The sequence below is a fragment of the Sus scrofa genome, chromosome 4 (assembly GCF_000003025.6).
Source record: "Sus scrofa isolate TJ Tabasco breed Duroc chromosome 4, Sscrofa11.1, whole genome shotgun sequence".
In the NCBI taxonomy this organism is placed as follows: domain Eukaryota; kingdom Metazoa; phylum Chordata; class Mammalia; order Artiodactyla; family Suidae; genus Sus; species Sus scrofa.
The window spans coordinates 34,769,934-34,788,398 of NC_010446.5; the positions used below are offsets into that span (position 1 = coordinate 34,769,934).

The 18,465-nt window shown below is 36.9% G+C and overlaps 1 protein-coding gene across 10 annotated transcripts in view; it reads left to right on the top strand.

The window, feature by feature from the left end:
• Positions 1–18,465, top strand: part of UBR5 (ubiquitin protein ligase E3 component n-recognin 5) — a 148,717-nt gene that overhangs the window by 124,140 nt on the left and 6,112 nt on the right. For 5 of the 10 annotated variants that reach the window (XM_021089034.1, XM_021089039.1, XM_021089038.1 and 2 more), the window contains exons 43-56: positions 1,447–1,619; positions 1,715–1,828; positions 2,764–2,984; positions 4,376–4,496; positions 4,599–4,697; positions 7,362–7,605; positions 9,425–9,536; positions 10,141–10,285; positions 11,190–11,320; positions 12,658–12,718; positions 15,336–15,511; positions 15,740–15,824; positions 17,044–17,199; positions 17,568–17,681. In XM_021089034.1, the coding sequence (XP_020944693.1) occupies positions 1,447–1,619; positions 1,715–1,828; positions 2,764–2,984; positions 4,376–4,496; positions 4,599–4,697; positions 7,362–7,605; positions 9,425–9,536; positions 10,141–10,285; positions 11,190–11,320; positions 12,658–12,718; positions 15,336–15,511; positions 15,740–15,824; positions 17,044–17,199; positions 17,568–17,681 (1,952 nt within the window). Of the gene's footprint in view, positions 1–1,446; positions 1,620–1,714; positions 1,829–2,763; positions 2,985–4,375; positions 4,497–4,598; positions 4,704–7,361; positions 7,606–9,424; positions 9,537–10,140; positions 10,286–11,189; positions 11,321–12,657; positions 12,719–15,335; positions 15,512–15,739; positions 15,825–17,043; positions 17,200–17,567; positions 17,682–18,465 lie in introns of all 10 variants that reach the window. The other 5 variants (XM_021089033.1, XM_021089030.1, XM_021089035.1 and 2 more) reach the window with 2 other exon arrangements.

Consider the following 18,465-nt stretch of genomic DNA (forward strand, 5'->3'; position numbering starts at 1 on the left):
TTTCTGTCCATTTTTCCTTATATATCCTTGCATTAATTACTTCATAAATAAGGATGAAGTTAAAAATATTAGGAACTTTTCAACAATTGATATTTTTTCTATTTTGATTTCATATCTCTCCTTTGCATTTCTCTTAGTTTTATATTGACCTTTAGTCTTGGAGTGTGTAGGTAATGCATACATTTAAATAAAGTCTTAGCAGAACCTTTGATAATACTGATGCAAAATAGATTGAGTCCAGGAAATGGAAAATACCATTGATAGCTCCCAAATTTTATCAAAATGCAACAATTAATGCAATAAGGAAAGAGAAAAATATTCTTTTTTTTTAATTTTTTTATTACTCGAATTTATCACATCTGTAGTTGTATAATGATCATGACAATCTGATTTCACAGGAAGCGAAAATATTCTAAACTCAAGAAATTCTGGGGTCTTTTACACTCTTTTATAGTTTTCAAGTGTTATTTCAGGTAGAATGAAAATGTTTTTATATTGGGATCAAATAGTCCACTTACTTATTTCTTATTATCGGCTAGTATTTTTATTCAGCCCTGGGAAGGACAGCTTACCTAACAGCTATCTTTTTGAGAATCCAGCCATAGCTTATCACTATTTTCATGGCATACTATAAGCAAGCACTGCTAAAGGTTTTGTTCCACTCACGGGAGTTGGTGTTGGTGTGCTGATTTCCTTTTGGGATGCATGAGCTGTCCAGATATTTCTCTGTTTATCTTCTTCTTTTTTTTTTTTTGTCTTTTTGCCTTTTCTAGGGCTGCTCACGGCACATGGAGGTTCCCAGGCTAGGAGTCTAATGGAAGCTATAGCCGCCAGAGCCGTAGCAACGTGGGGTCTGAGCCACTTCTGCGACCTACACCACAGCTCACGGCAACACCGGGTCCTTAACCCACTGAGCAAGGCCAGGGATCGAACCTGCAACCTCATGGTTCCTAGTCAGATTCGTTAACCACTGCACCACAACGGAAACTCCTCTGCTGTCTTCTTATAATGTTAGCAGAACTTAGAAGTAAGCAAAGGCTCAAATTTTAGCTCCTTACCATCTCTTCCTTTTGGAGTCATCAGTGAGCCAGGCCCCACCTACGCTCAGAAAACTAGCTGTAGTCAGGTCTGAATCTCTACAGAGATAGAGGCGGATATGGATAGTGTCTTTCCAATGCAAAATGGAACAGTATTTGTTACTGCGTGATATTTTTTTGCAAATATCTTATGTTAAACTACACATAAATAAAAATTTGTCACTATAACAATTCTAAGCTAATATTTTGAATTATCACTTTAAAATATTTGGACTATTAACATGTGTTTGATTGGCACTTAAATTTTATAAAGAGATGACAGGAATTCTGGACTGAGCAGATGAAGATTCTTTTACCCTTCCCCAATAATTAATTTTTCTAAAAAAACATTTTATCTCTCTGTGTTTAGGTGCTACTTTGAATGATAAGGATGATGACTCTCTTCCTGCAGAAACTGGCCAAAACCATCCATTTTTCCGACGCTCAGACTCCATGACGTTCCTTGGGTGTATACCCCCAAATCCATTTGAGGTGCCTCTGGCTGAGGCCATCCCCTTGGCTGATCAGCCACATCTGTTGCAGGTGATTTAAATAAACTAGCCTTAAGGTTTCTTTTTATTGACTTAATTTTTTTTAAGTATTCAATGTAACTATAATATTTTTGGTTACAATTCCAGCCAAATGCTAGAAAGGAGGATCTTTTTGGCCGCCCAAGTCAGGGACTTTATTCTTCATCTGCCAGTAGTGGGAAATGCTTAATGGAGGTCACAGTGGATAGAAACTGCCTTGAGGTAAGGTAGTCAAAATCTTTGCAATATGATGTTTTTGAGTTGAACACTTAGCATCCAAATTTTTGGAAATTCATTAATTCAGAATATTGTATTTACTCAGACAAAAGAAGTATCTGAAATTCTTGCCTTGGGACATAATTAAAGGAATTCCAGTAGTGTTGTTAGGCCTGCTTTGGAACTAACATGCTGTATGTCAGGTTATTTCACCTGTATGGTGGCAGTTTTATTATGTGCTTTGCCTGTTTCAGAGTTGATTGTTGTAATGCTGCTGAAAATTTTAATTTTTGTATGTATGAACATATATTGGTGTGTAACTTTTCTATTTAAATCTAGCATATGAATAAGTAAAGTAATATTAATAATGATACCTAACATTTGTTGAATAATTCTATCTCCTGGGCACTGTCTCAATAAATTTTTATAACCACGTTGGGTGAAGACATTATTATCCTGATTTTATGAGTAAGGCTTGGAGAAATTACGTAAATTTCATGTGGGACTGTCTGTTGTTATACAGCTAGTTAAGTGACAGATCTAGTTTTAGATAAAAGTCTGATTTGATAGTCTAAAATTATACATGCTGATTTTCCAATGAAGACATAGTAACACGTTTAAGAACAGGCATATAGAAGACATGTAGTTGAATAGAATTTTTTTATTATCTAAGTGATAAAGGGGAAGACACTTAAATATATTATAAAAATACACTACAGATATTATAAAGATACCTTTAAATGTTCTCTGAGGCTGCTGTGGTAAATGCACTGAAATTTGTGCTCAGCCAAGGGATAGAAAAGAAATAGGTTTCACCTTTGTATTTGAAGCACCAGAAAGGAATTATTTAACACCCATGTGATTTCTGTGGAGTTCTAGTGAGTTGAAAAGGAAATCTAGTCAGTTTTTAATATCTAACATTTAAATGTAAAAATTCACAGGTCCTTCCAACTAAAATGTCTTACGCTGCCAATTTGAAAAATGTAATGAACATGCAAAATCGGCAAAAAAAGGAAGGGGAAGAACAGAATGTGGTGCCAGAAGAAGCTGAGAGTTCAAAACCAGGGCCATCTGCTCATGATCTTGCTGCACAATTGAAAAGCAGTTTACTAGCAGAAATAGGACTGACTGAAAGTGAAGGGCCACCTCTTACGTCTTTCAGGTATTTGCTAAATGAAGATAGTGTTTCAATTCCATTATTTATGCTGTTAAGATTTTTGTAAGAATTTTTATTTAGAAAATTTATAATTTTCTTTGTATTGCATTTGTAGATAAATAATAGGGTGAAAAGGTACTTTTCCCCCCTAGTTTATAATTGGATATTTTAATATTAAATTAGAGTCTTCTCTGGATTTTTGGCTTTTTGGTATTTTGGCATTGATTGGCATTCTGATTTTTCTTCTCGTTTCATTTTTCTGACTCTTTTTTAGTGTTCAGTACTGAGTTAAGGTATATATCCATGTCACATTGCCGGTTGTATACTTGTTGGCAAGAGCTTAGCTATGGGAAACGAGCATGTGAAAAAAAGAACTTTCTAGATTTGTGACTTTCACACTTGCTAGGTCTCACTCCTTTGCCAGTTTCACATTTAGTAAGTCTCTTACAAGAAGTAGGTTCTTGGCTTTCCCCTCAAAATTTACCAGTACATACTGTGGTTCAGTATGGCTAATCACCTAATGATTTGATGAGTATCTGCCTTATGCTCTATCCATTTTGGTTGTGTAATGTCAGATAATTTTTTTTTTTTTTTGCAATTAAGTTAGTTTAGGAAACTATATGCACCTTATGTACACAGTGTGACACCCATAAAAGATAAGGAAAAATTGTGGACTAGGATGGTCCAAGCTTCCTAGAGACAATATGGTGCCGAGACGGTTAGAATGTGTAGAAGCAGATGGATTGAAGGAAAGAAGAATTAGAGGTAGAGAGACAAGCTGTTATTCGTTCTGGCTGGTGCTTTAAAAAAGTTTTAAAAAGGAGGCTGAAGTAGAATGTTGCCTTCGAGGATGAAAGAAAACCATAAAGGACTTGATCACTTTAGAGGAGCCAAAGGAAGAATAAATTAAAAACTTTCAAGTCCATGCAATAGGAAAATAGGTGGTACTACTGAAAGACATCAGCAGGCAGCGTCGTTATAGTGAAGAGGCCATACTCAGTTTCACCGTATTGCGTTTGAGTAGAGTATGATTGAAATTGGGTGCATTTCACACAGTGAAATTCTTGTCCATTATGAAAGTTTGAACTAAAGAGAGATCTGGGAATCACCTGGTGGAGACGAACCCTGGACTTTAAGGAGGTGAAATTAAAGATGAAGATAGGAGGCAACCTGGAGATGTATCCTTATTACATAAAGGACAGAAGGAACAAGAGAGTAAAAATGAGTTCTTCAAAGAATGACTAGCTATAGAAAAGTTCTCTAGTAAAGAGTGTGGTTTTGAATTACTTAAGATCTCAGAATATTAAAGGACCAAGTAAATGACTGTTTTTGACAAAACCCAGGAAATTTCTAGAGTTAGCTAAATTGTTCCCCTTCTCCCTTTAAACTTCTTACAGGCCACAGTGTAGCTTCATGGGAATGGTCATTTCCCACGATATGCTGCTAGGACGTTGGCGCCTTTCTTTAGAACTATTCGGCAGGGTATTCATGGAAGATGTTGGAGCAGAACCTGGATCAGTATGTATTTCGAGCACTTCACATTCTGTTCTGCCTGATAAGAACATATTTCAGAGAATGATTTTGTCATGCATTTGGGTTTTTGTTTGTTTGTTTTTTAAGATCCTAACTGAATTGGGTGGTTTCGAAGTAAAAGAATCAAAATTCCGTAGAGAAATGGAAAAACTAAGAAATCAACAGTCAAGAGATTTATCACTTGAGGTAAAGGTATTTAGATTTTGTCATACTCTACATATAATATGCCATTTATATAAAGTTTAAAAATAAAAAAATAATCTTGCTTAGGGATATAGTCTATGTAATTAAAAATTTAAAGAAAACAAATGATAATCACCACATTTAGAATAGTTGACTGTCTGGTAGTTGGTTTGATGTCTGGTAGTTGGTTTGCTATGTCATCAACACATGGATTTAAACTTTTTTGATGTGCTTCATCCATTGATGCTCAGATTATCTTTTCTTTGCCTAATGGAAGTCCTGGGTCTTTTTTGGTTCGTGAGTCCTTTTGACACGACTCCAGTAATCTTTGTTAAATAACTTCCTTACTTTTTGGTATGTTCCATTTTGTCTTATTTTCTATCAGAGAGCTAAATATGCTTCAGGAGATGGTTCCTTTTAGCAGGAAATTTTATTTTGAGATCATAATCTGGGTTCTAGGTTGCTCACTGCCTATCAAGTTAGCATTGTTTCTAGGAGTTTTAGTGGGTAGAACTAGGAAATGCTCCTTCAAAAAATGAAAAAAATTGTATCGAGTTCATACTGATATTCCCAGTTCAAAGTCAAGATTTAGGACCACAGCATTGTTTTATTTTCACCTTTTATTCTTTACTTCCTTTCTTCTGAATAGACTAATATCTAGCTTCCCAGCAACACTAAGGTACTCATTTGCCTTTATCCTACAGCACTTATACAACAGTCTTAGAATCACAACATCAACTACCACCATCAAAACAGTTACTAAAAATAGATTAAAATTTATTTGCTGTTTTTGTTTTTAGAGCATATCCCTTTGGGGATGTAAAGGCAAATTATATTGTTTTCTTGTTTATTCTTCTTAATGTTTCTTTTGGCTATACCCTCAGCATCTGGAAATTCTCTGGCCAGGGATCAAACCTGTGCCACAATAGTGACAATGCCAGATCCTTAACCTCAAGGCTAGACGGGAACTCCAAATTACAGTATTTTAAAGTTACTGGAAAAATTCCTTAGTGTGATTTTGCTGCCTCCCCTCTCATCTCCACACAATTAGGGCCTTTTGTTTCATTTTGCTTCCATTTTTTAGGGATTGTTCTCTCCTCCCCCCCCTTTTTTTTTCATTTGTACCTGAAGCTTATGGAAGTTCCCAGGCCTAGGGGTCAAATCGGAGCTGCAGCTGCAGGCCTGTGCCACAGCCACAGCCACAGCCACACTAGATCCAAGCCATATCTGCAGCATATGGCACAGCTTGTGGCTATGCCAAATCCTTAGCCCACTGAGAGAGGCCAAGAATTGAGCCCATGTCCTCACCAAGACAACATTGGGTTCTTAACCCGCTGAGCCGCAATGGGAACTTCTCTCCTCTTTTTGATTTTGTTAGTTCATAATCAATGTAACATATCTACAGTTGTACTCTCTCTCTATAGAAGAAGGGTGTATTCAGAAATCTAGTTTCCATTCTGTCTCTTTTACTGTGTGCTCCTATTATCCCTTTCAAGATGTTTTGTTTTAGCTTATTTCCCACCCCCCTTTCAAAAAAAAAAAAACACATGTGTATTCGTTACTCATCCCTCTCTCCAACTCCCCACCCCAAGCATGCTCTGACCTGTTCTCCCCCTTGCTTTTTACAGTTAATAGTATACCCCAGAGAGAAGGTGTTCCGCCTTCTCTTTCTGACCACCTAGTGCTAGTACTGATTTTATGGTTGTATCACTTTTTTTCAACCAGTTTCCTAATGATAGACATTTGGACTTGTTTCCAGTCTTTCACTGTTACAAATAGTGGTGTGATGATTAGCATCTTGTGTGTTTCTCTCTTTGGTTAGTATGTCCTCAAGATAGAGTCCTAGACAAGGGTTTAAGGGCATGTGTATATTAATTTTGCCAAATAATGGCAAATTCTTCTACGTAATGTTTGTATGTTTTCGCACTTTCAACATCAACCCGAGAAGGCCTAATTCTCCAAAGTCTTGCCAGCAGTTTATTGTTACATTTTTTTAGATTTTTGCCAATCTGATAGGAAAAAAAATGGCATCTCTGTGTAATTTTAATTTGGATTTCTTTTACTATGAGCAAAGTTAAAAAGCACTGTTTCATATATTACGGCTTTTTTTTTTTTTTTTTCCTGGAAACTGTTTGTTGGTATTTCTTGCCCATTGTCCCTATTGAATTGTTTTTTTTCCTCAGTTTTTTTAGAATAGTCAAGATGATATTCATGAATTTATACTATTCAGTACAATTTTTGTCAGTGATAGAAGGTGAAAGCATTTTCCCCAATCTGTCATTTTTCTTTTACTTTGTTATAGTATTGTCACCAAAGGAATATCCTATGATTTCTTCTAGGATTTACTTTTTTTTTTTTAACATTTACATTTTGATCTACTTGCAATTTATCCTGCTATATTCCCCAACCAGATAAACTGCTGTTTTCTAGTAGACCTTTTAAGAAAATGTTAGAATTGAGCTAAATTTCATTATCCTGATTTAATGTAAGATATTCTTGTATGATTTAGAGTATTATTTGAACTACGTAAGCTTTTGAGAAGCCAAATACTTCACAGCTACTTCAACTCTCAAGGAAAGGCTAAAATTAGATTTTCAGATTTTACGTAGAAAAATTTCAAAGTGGTTTCCAACACTGAATTTACTGCTTTTTGGTGTGTTTTAATAGGTTGATCGAGATCGAGATCTTCTTATTCAGCAGACCATGAGGCAACTTAACAATCACTTTGGTCGAAGATGTGCAACTACACCTATGGCTGTACACAGAGTAAAAGTTACATTTAAGGATGAACCAGGAGAGGGCAGTGGTGTGGCACGAAGTTTTTATACAGCCATTGCACAGGCTTTTTTGTCAAATGAAAAACTGCCAAATCTAGATTGTATCCAAAATGCGAACAAAGGCACTCATACAAGTAAGTGCTATAGAGCCAACGAGCACATAAAAATCTTTCCTGTTCGATCAAAATAATGTGTTTAGAGTGGGAGAGCTTTAATGTATATTTACATTTTTATACTGTTTTATTCTAGATTAATAATTTCATGTTGTTTAAACTACTCTAGGAGTTCCCTGCTCAGTGGGTTAACGATCCAGCATCGTCACTGCTATGGCACGGGTTTGATCCCTGGCCTGGGAACTTCTGCATGCCTCAGGCATGGCCAAAAGAAAAAACAACCAAAAAAACCTGTTCTATTCGACAATTTAGCAGTTTCCTCTTTGCTGCCACATTAATTTTGTGATTATACTGTTGAATTTTGTATCTCAATTATAATGTTTGGGAAATGGGAGGTTTACGACCTATGGTATTATAAAAATTCAAAGAGTAGGCTGCAGGATTTCTCCAATCTATGTATTTAATTAGTACAGATACTGAGAAGAAAATATTATTCAGAGCAGTGCTTTTCAAAGTATGATTTGCAGAGTTGTCCTTAGTCCCCAGTGAGATGGAGCTTGTAACCAAATTAAATTGGCTGTGTCACTAACCTCACTGTTTAATTTAGCAAGACTTTGTTTTTTCGTAATAAGGTTTCCTATATTAACATCATGGTGCAAGCTCTCCCTCCTTGAGGATCAGCACTTTTGGGATTAGAATTCTTACCTAATTTTCAAGATTATAATTAACATGTTAAAAACCTGTGAAAACTACAAAAGCCTTAAGGAGGTGACACTGGGGATTCACGTAAGGTAGGGGCAGAAGATTGTCAGTCTTGTAGATGAACGGGTATGGTATTTGGGGGGGGGGTTTACGAGCAGAATCTTGTGTTTTACCTAGGCTGCAGGTGTATCTTATTGGGGTTCTATAAACTGCTACCATAAAAGCTGAATGAGCTCTGGAAAGAATTGAAGATGAAAAGATGGGGAGTACCCCAGCCTTTGATCGTTAGTTTTACCATTTGACTTTATAGTCCTGTAATAAAAAGAAAGTGTTAGTTGTGATGAATGAGGAAATCTGGGAAGTCATGACATTTCAGAAATAGCTTTTCTGCACACCTTTTAGGAAATCGTACCCTGTTTTTTTTTTTTTTTTTTTTTTTTTTTTTTTCTTTTGTCTTTTTGCTATTTCGTGGGCCGCTCCCACGGCATATGGAGGTTCCCAGGCTAGGGGTCGAATAAGAGCTGCAGCCACCGGCCTACAGCAGAGCCACAGCAACGCGGGATCCGAAGCCGCGTCTGCAACCTACACCACAGCTCACGGCAACGCCGGATCGTTAACCCACTGAGCAAGGGCAGGGACCGAACCCGCAACCTCATGGTTCCTAGTCGGATTCATTAACCACTGCGCCACAACAGGAACTCCGCATACCCTGGTTTAAAAAAGAATAATAGCTGGGTGGCTATAATGCTTAATCCCCAAAACTAAGAATAGAGAAGATATTCAAATATGACCCTAATCATGTAAGAAATCTCAGCATTATATATGGTAAAACTAACATATCCCCAGTTGCTACATAGTACTTCACAGCTTTGACGTGACAAGGTGATAAATTCATTAATACTGAATGAACGTCTTTTACCTACCAGGTGATTCTGCAGAATCACCCCCCAACCCTCCAGGAAACCATATGGAGAATGACAGAAAGGCACTAACACAGATGCTTATTAGGAAGATGATCTTCTGTTGTCATGTTCTCATTATGTTTGTCTCATGTCCTCACATTAAGTTTAGCATTTAGAGAAGTTGCATTTACATTCATCTAAACAAAGTGTATTTCATATTTTTTTTTTTTTTCCAGGTTTAATGCAGAGATTAAGGAACAGAGGCGAGAGGGATCGGGAAAGGGAGAGAGAAAGGGAAATGAGGAGGAGTAGTGGCTTGCGGGCAGGTTCTCGGAGAGATCGGGATAGGTGAGATGATTTTGTATCTTTTATTGAATACCATCTTTTTGGGTGAATTGGAAGTAGGCCTGTAAATAAGAGTCTCAATCACTGACTTTTAGAACATGAAAGTTTTAATAATTGGATATAGGTATTTTAACTGAAATAGTCTATTATTAAAATATTCTGCTTTAAAAACCCAGGGGCAGTTGAAATTATATTGGCTTTTTATTTATCCCACTCAAGTTCCTAATTTTTTGAAATTTTTATTAACTTCCTATCATGCTTTCCCAAATTTGTTAGAGAATTTTAATTGTGGCAATTGTGTTATTTAAACCTGTTAGGATAGGTGGCATTTTACTTTTGACTAAAATGTCCACGAGTTCCAGTATTTTAAGGTCCTTTTCCCTTAGAATCAAATTAATCTAAGCATTGCAGATTTATAGATTTTCAAGTGACAAAATCTAGATAATCTTTCATTCCCATCCATTATTCTTTTGGCTTCTTTCACCCTGGTACCACAGTTGGAGCTAACTATATGCTTTGGTTTTCCAACTTCGTTACTTGTCGTGCCAGTATTTTCATTTTGCAGACAAGGGAGATGAAGTCATAAGGGCTTTTATTCATCTTTCAGGGACTTTCGAAGACAGCTTTCCATCGACACTAGGCCCTTCAGACCAGCCTCGGAAGGAAATCCTAGTGATGATCCTGATCCTCTGCCAGCACATCGTCAGGCACTCGGAGAGAGGCTTTATCCCCGTGTACAAGCGATGCAACCAGTATGTACGGTGTACTCAGCCACCTCTTAACTGGCCATGCCATTTTTGTGTTTGAATGAAGGCGGCTATTTTAAAAAGTTGTCAGCTGCTGGAAAGCCATGTGGTTGAGGACTGCAGTAAAAAGGAAGCTTAAGAGGGAAAGAAGCAACATGCGGTTTAATTTTGTGTTTATTTTCTACCTATGCCAGGTTTGCATTCTGCTTAGTAAGTTCAGTTGTGTGCTAAGGAATTATCTGTATATTATATTTATTTGCACAAATTATTGTTACTTTTTAAGTCTAACTTTATTATCAAGTTGTAGCTAGAACACATTGCAGAGTAAACTTTACTGTTGATAAGTATTGCAGGAAGATGTTATTTTGAATTTTCTGTTAGAGGTTTCTTTCATATAATACGAAACATAACCTAGTTGTGGTTTTTGTTTGTCTTTATACATAACTATATGTACGTGTTAATAAGCAAAAGAATAAGAAAACAGAGAAAACCAATTATTAGCCTTAAATATAGGCGTCTTTTTCTTTCTCCTCCCTGCTTCACTTCTTCCCTCCTTTTTTTTCCTACCCTAAATGAAACAATGTTTCTAGCTCTCAGATGAGGAAGGGAAAAAAAGGGAAATTGAATTTTTTTTTGTTTACTCATGGATATCATACGTTTACCCATGGATGTCAAAAACCATTTAAAAAGGCTTGTCAACAAATATTAAGCTAGCTTTAACAAAACCCCTAGTGCATAAAATATTAATGCCCTACCAGAGTTCTCCATAATTATGCTTCCAATTTAATAAAATACTTTCAGAAGTTTTTGTTTGTCATCCAGGTTTCTTACATTTTCTTCTGATAAAAGATTGCTGATTAGACAAGAGGTTTCAGAGTAGAGGCAAGTAACATTTGTTTGTCACTTATAGGCGTTTGCAAGTAAAATCACTGGCATGCTGTTGGAATTATCCCCAGCTCAGCTGCTGCTGCTTCTAGCAAGTGAAGATTCTCTGAGAGCAAGAGTGGATGAAGCCATGGAACTCATTATTGCACATGGACGGTAATGTATACAATTGGGGAGACATTTTAAACATAAAAACCATGCTTAGAATGTGGGTGTCATCATATCATAAACTTTATACTAAATAGTACAAGACTAAGTGATTTTTTAAGCAGTGGCTTAAAATCCATGAGTGAGACAGCCAAGTTTCCCATGTGTTCGAAGGGTAGAATTTTAGCAATGTCATTTTAGGTTCTGAAGTTTCTTTAAAAATGAACCTTCTAACTTATAAGAAATACATTTCCGTTCTCCACCCGAATACCCCTAATGATAAAGGCCAAATACGTCAGGGAATTGGGTATAATTCATGAGTTCTTAAAATGAACATGAAATTTCTTTTAGGCCACCCAATTTTAAAAATAATGCAAGTTCTTGCTTTCTATTTTGTAATGTATTTGTTTTAATATAACACTTATCTAATAGTTAAATTACTTATCCTTCTTTTCCCCAGGTGAAAGTTAAAGGAAGATATGCCATACTTATCCTATGCCCTTGTATCCTGGGGCTACTCTTAACATCCAGTATGAGACTTTGGAACATTATTTTAGATGAAAATGTCTGGATTTTTTTTTTCTCCTACTCATGATGTTGAATGAGGAACTTAGATTAGATAATAGTCCTAGAGATGGTTCAGGCTAAGCCCTGAAACTAAATAGCCACTCATCTGTGTCAACTGTTTACCTGTCTCAGAGCCTTTGAATGGTCCGAACCAAAGATGATTGCTTGAAGTTTATTTTCTTTGCTGTTACTAATTTTCATCTCAGGACTATTATGTGCTTACTGTGTCTTTATTCCTTTTCCCTGTTTCTGGAAGTATCAGCACACTGATATAGCTTAACTCATTATAGAAGAAGTTGTGAATAATGTGCATTTTTGATTAAAAAAAAGATTTTTATAAATATATGTAAGGGTTGCTAATTTAGTAGTATTTTCCGTTGACTGGCCTTATGGAATGAATTCTATATTACTTAAATATACTAGAAGAGAATTTGATTCCTATTGCGGTTGCTTTCTGAACATTTTTTGTGTTCTTTTACAATGCTCCCCCTGAGCTTAAGTTTCAGTACCCCTGTGAAGACTACACTTCTTTTGTCTTAGATTGGGTAGCCTTTAGTTCATTGGCTTGGATTAGACATACAGCATCTAGGGTTCTTGTGTATATTATGACATTTCTGCTCCTAGAACTGCATTAAGTTTTCTGAGTGTCCTAGATAATGATTTTACTTCAAAAATTTAATGTATTTATGAGTTCTTATACATGCATATGCTTTTCTTTACACTAAATTCTAGAAATTTCAGTTATCTGGAATGTGAAAGGTTTTTTTGTTTGTTTTTAGGGAAAATGGAGCTGATAGTATCCTGGATCTTGGATTATTAGACTCCTCAGAAAAGGTACAGGTAAGGGATGTTTTGTTCATGTGCTAATAATAATCACTTGGAATTTAAATTACAGAAGGGGGAATGAAAGCCATATTTATGAAGAAACTATGTGTTTATAAAAGAAGAATGCTTGATTACAGCAGAGGAAAAAATAAAGATAGGTATAAAGGTGTCATATACAGAATCAAGTAATAAGATTGCTTTAGTTAGGGCTTAGTGTAACCCCACTCACTGGCTGCCTCCAGTTGAGCACAGCCTTTAATTTAGAGATGTCTTGAATTAACAGCAGACAAGGAGAGAGGCACTGTGGATTCCTGGGGCTTGTTCCTCTGGGAAGCAGTGAGTACCAAAGATCCGGAGAAAATGTGACATATGATATAGCAGTAAGGAAGTCTTTATTTAAGTGCATGATGTATTTAATTTGTCAACTACCTGAGAATGTCAGTGCCAGCCAAGATACAATTTTACCTTTCACTGATTAAAACTAAAAACTCTGGACAAAATACAAAAAGAAACTGCTTGAGGATTCTGGAAAGTAAACAATAGCACACAGATTGGAGGGAAGTCAAAATTTAAAAAAACAACTGGTATGGCAGGAGAATAAGGCTGACCCCCTGTTACTCCATCTTAGCTAGAAGATAGCAAGTGCTTTAAGAAATAAACTAAGGGGAGTTCCCATCGTGGCGCAGCGGAAACAATCTGACTAGGAACCATGGGGTTTCGGGTTCGATCCCTGGCCTTCCTCAGTGGGTTAAGGGTCCAGCGTTGCCATGAGCTGTGGTGTAGGTCACAGATGCAGCTTAGATCCTGTATTGCTGTGGCTGTGGCATAAGCCGGCAACTGTAGCTGTGATTGGACCCCTAGCCTGGGAACCTCCATATGCCTCAGGTGAGGCCTAAAAAGCAAAAAAAAAAAAAAAAAAAAAAAAAAAGATGATAATAACAATAAATAAAAATAAAAAAGAAATAAACTGGGAGTTCCCGTCGTAGTGCAGTGGTTGACGAATCCGACTAGGAACCATGAGGTTGCCGGTTCGGTCCCTGCCCTTGCTCAGTGGGTTAACGATCCGGCGTTGCCATGAGCTGTGGTGTAGGTTGCAGACGCGGCTCGGATTTCGCGTTACTGGGCTCTGGCGTAGGCCGGGGGCTACAGCTCCAATTGGACCCTTAGCCTGGGAACCTCCATATGACGTGAGAGCGGCCCAAGAAATGGCAAAAAGACAAAAAAAAAAAAAAAAAAAAAAAAAAAAATAAACTAAGGTATACATCACTGTCCAAGTCCCAGACTGTCCCAGTAGTGTATATGCAGGGCAGACCCAATAGTATAATTTAAAGGCTTTGGAAACAGTGGAACCACTACACACAGAAGATGACACTTCCAATCTGAACCTAGCCAGGTTGATTGCCTACCAAAGCCAGAAAACTTTCTCCATGTCGTTTTAGCAAGACTGAATTTTACAACTTAGTATTTATTCAAAATGTCCAGGATACACTCCAGAATTATTCATCATACAAAGAACCAGCAGAGACTCTCCAGTTCTCTTGGGGAAAGAATCAATAGATGCTAACCTTGAGATGACCTACTTGTTATAATTATCAAATACTTTATCTCATGTTCTATGATTTAAAGGTAAACACATTAATGAATGGGAAAGAAAGATAGAGGTTCACAACAGAGAAGCAGAAACTTTAAAAGTGAGCCTAGAAGGGAGTTCCCTTTGTGGCTCAGCAGAAACCAATCTGACTAGTATCCATGAGGATGTGGGTTCGATCCTCGGCCTCACTCAGTGCAATGTCTGAACAAAAAAAATTCACTGGATAGGTCAGTAGCAGAATGAAGGTGACAAAAGTATCAGTCAATTTGAATGTAGGTAGAAATCACCCCTTCTGAAGAGCAGAAAGCAAAGATGATAAACAACAGTTTCAGAGACCTGTTGGACCCTATCAAAAGAGCAAACATTTCATGTCATTGCTACAGGAAAATATTTGAAGAATAGCTGAAAACTTACCTACTATGGTATAAGACACAGATTTATAGATTCAAGGAGGTCAGTGAACCCTAAACAGGATAAACTGAAAGGAAACTATGTCTAGATACATAAATAAATAAGGAAGCAAAGAATAGTGCCTTACATATGGGAAAACAATGATTTGAAAGGCAGTGGATTTCTCAGGCCAGAACATTTAAAGTGCTTTTAGAATCATCAATCCAGAATTGTTTATCCAAGGAAAATGTATTTAAGGAATTAAGGTGAAAGAGTCTACCAGAGTTTCATTAAGGATTTTTTTTATTTAAAGGGACAGAGAAGTTAACAGGCACAAGCTTTGCATATCACAGTTCTGAAATGGTGAATTAAAGTTTACTTATATTTAAATGTGAATGTTGCTTTACCTATCAAATCACGTTTTTAATGATTTTAGAGAACCTGTTCACATGTTTTGTGGTTAAAAATCAATCTTGGGGAGTTCTCTTGTTGCTCAGCGAGTTTAGGATCCAGTGTTTTCACTGCAATGGCTTGCTTGGGTTGCTGCTGTGGCATAGGCTCAGTCTCTGACCTGGGAACTCCTGCATGCCATGGGTGTGGGGAAAAAAGAGTATCAGTCTTGGAACTTAATCTCTGATATCCTTTTATTAGGAAAACCGGAAACGTCATGGTTCTAGTCGAAGCGTAGTAGATATGGATTTAGATGATACAGATGATGGTGATGACAATGCCCCCTTGTTTTACCAACCGGGAAAAAGAGGATTTTACACTCCAAGGCCTGGCAAAAACACAGAAGCAAGGTTGAATTGCTTCAGAAATATTGGCAGGTAAAATAACTCTAATCTTGTATTTGAATTTTTAAAAAATTTCACTTTATGAGACTTTCTAAACCATACTAGTTTATAAAATATGCATATGCTCAACTTCATACTGATTAGAAATGAGGCTATAAAAAAATTTCTCAACATTATTGTATGTATATTATGTATGTGTGGGGCTATATGTTCTAGAATTATTTTTGAATTTAAATACTATTTCCTTGATTTTATTTTTAGGATTCTTGGACTATGTCTGTTACAGAATGAGCTATGTCCTATCACATTGAATAGACATGTGATTAAAGTGTTGCTTGGTAGGAAAGTAAGTGATTTTAATGAACCTAAGTGCTTTTATAATTGCAAAATTTTTTTAAATAAAATAACTATATATACTAGCATACTGTTTATGGCATTAACTTAATATTATAAAACATTATAATAGCCATTATAAATCATTTTTAAACATTTATCTAATGATATGGGGGAAATCTGGATACATGGAGGAGAGAGCACAGCAGAATGGGTGACACAGGTGGGTTTGGAGGGTTTGACAGACCTGGATCCTGTTGCAGACAAATCCCCTTGACATTTATGGCTTATTTCCCCATTTTATAAAATGGTAAAGAAATCACTGTAGTGCCTGGCACATAGTAAGTGCCCAGTAGACTTTAATCATTATTATTAGTTGTGGCAGGTAGCAGTGGCAAGGAAGTAGTAGTGTATTGAAAAGAACATTCCTGGTTTCAAAAATATATGTAGGATGTACATGGGGGTGTTCATGGGTAGAAGGGCCAAAGAATGGAAGAAAATACGGCACAGCATGCTTGATAATTATCTCTGGGTGACAGGATTAGCTTATTTTCTTTATGTGATTTGATAGTTGGACAGCTTGGACATTCCTTTATGATTGGGGGGAAGGAAAGCCAATTAATGCATGCACCTGCAGCATGTGGAAGTTTCCAGGCCAGGCACTGACCCATGCCCCAGCAGCAACCTGAACTGCTGCAGTGAGAACACTGGGTCCTTAACCAGTGGACCCAGTGGTCACAAGGGAACTCCAACTGCTACATTATTTCTAGTGATGCACTTCACTTCTCATACATTAAAGCTGTGGTCTGTTAATAATTTTCTTCACTCAAACCTAGTGGTGAATATTGTTTTCTGTTATTATAGCATATCATGATATATATTTTTTCCTCCTCTTTTTTTTAAAATTCTGACTTGATTGACTTCTTAAAGTGTTCCAACTCCACTCTTCTTGCGCAGAAAAAGAAGAACTGGCCTTAAAGCCCAGCAAAATAGAAATGTTGAGCTTTTAACAAGGTTTATGGGAAAGAACATGGAATCATATAGACCCAAAGTTAAATGTATTATCAGAGCCAAAGATTTATTAAAATTTTACCTCTTTAAATCAGTTATATTTAGTGGAAGATTATTATAAATATATCTTCAAATTAGATAAAATTATTTTATCTAAGGTTTTAAGATTTTAAGGTAAGATGTTTCTTTGATAATTGATTTTCATATGATAACTTTCTTAGGTCAATTGGCATGATTTTGCTTTTTTTGACCCTGTGATGTATGAGAGTTTGCGGCAACTTATACTTGCTTCTCAGAGTTCAGATGCCGATGCTGTTTTCTCAGCGATGGATTTGGCATTTGCAATTGACCTGTGTAAAGAAGAGGGTGGAGGACAGGTAAAGCAAATGTGTGATTTTGTGATTCTGGCAAGAGAATTTGGTTAGTCTGCTGTGCTTGTCACATAGAAAAACGATTTGGACAGGAACCAGGAAAGAGAAGTGCGTGCATGTGTGTGTGCGCGCACACACACACACACACACACACAGAAAAGGAGATGGAGAGAAAGAGATGAAAGGAGTTAGTGAGACAGACTGAGAGCTGGAAGAGTTTATAGTTACTTAGGCCTAGAATTGTTTCTCTTAGATGCTTGTCAGATAGAGATTTGTCTTTAGATTTTAAAATTTAGGAAATTGTTTTGTGAACTGTTAACTTATAACTGCTTTGACAAAACTGCTTGTAAATGGCACTCCTAAATTTTTCATAGGTTGAACTTATCCCTAATGGTGTAAATATACCAGTCACTCCTCAGAATGTGTATGAATATGTGCGGAAATATGCTGAACACAGAATGTTGGTGGTTGCAGAACAGCCATTACATGTAAGTATTTTTCTAGAAGTTGTTACTTAATCTGAAGAGGCTGTTTGTGTCTTCTCTGGTTTAAACTAGCTCACAGCGTATTCAAATTGCTTATAAAAAGTCAAAAATTTTAAACCAAAATGAATTTATAAATTACACCTGGATCCAGACCAACTCCTTTATTTTGGGTAAAACTACTTTGAAACACCATGTAATTGTCAGAAAGTAGATTTGGTGAGTGAAAGTGGAAAGGATGCTTGTTAGACTGAAATGACTACTGTTCTGGGATCCTGCAACCATTTATATCTCTTATGACCCATTAGAAGGACTCTTAGGACTCAGAGGCAGTTGTACTCATAAGTATGGTTTATTATATAGCAAAAGGACTCTCCGAGGTGAAAAAATACATCAGATGAGAGTCTGGGGGAATTCCCGTCGTGGCACATTGGTTAACGAATCCGACTAGGAACCATGAGGTTGCCGGTTCGGTCCCTGCCCTTGCTCAGTGGGTTAACGATCCGGCGTTGCCATGAGCTGTGGTGTAGGTTGCAGACGTGGCTCGGATCCCGCGTTGCTGTGGCTCTGGCGTAGGCCAGTGGCTACAGCTCCGATTCGACCCCTAGCCTGGGAACCTCCATATGCTGCGCGAGCGGCCCAAAGAAATAGCAAAAAGACAAAAAAAAAAAAAAAAAAAAAAAAAAAGAGTCTGGAGGAATCCAGGTGCAGTCCTCTCTCTCTGGGGGCACGGTTTGTCACAAAGAACATACTTCCTCCAGCAGTGAATTACAGCAGCGTGTGTGCCGTG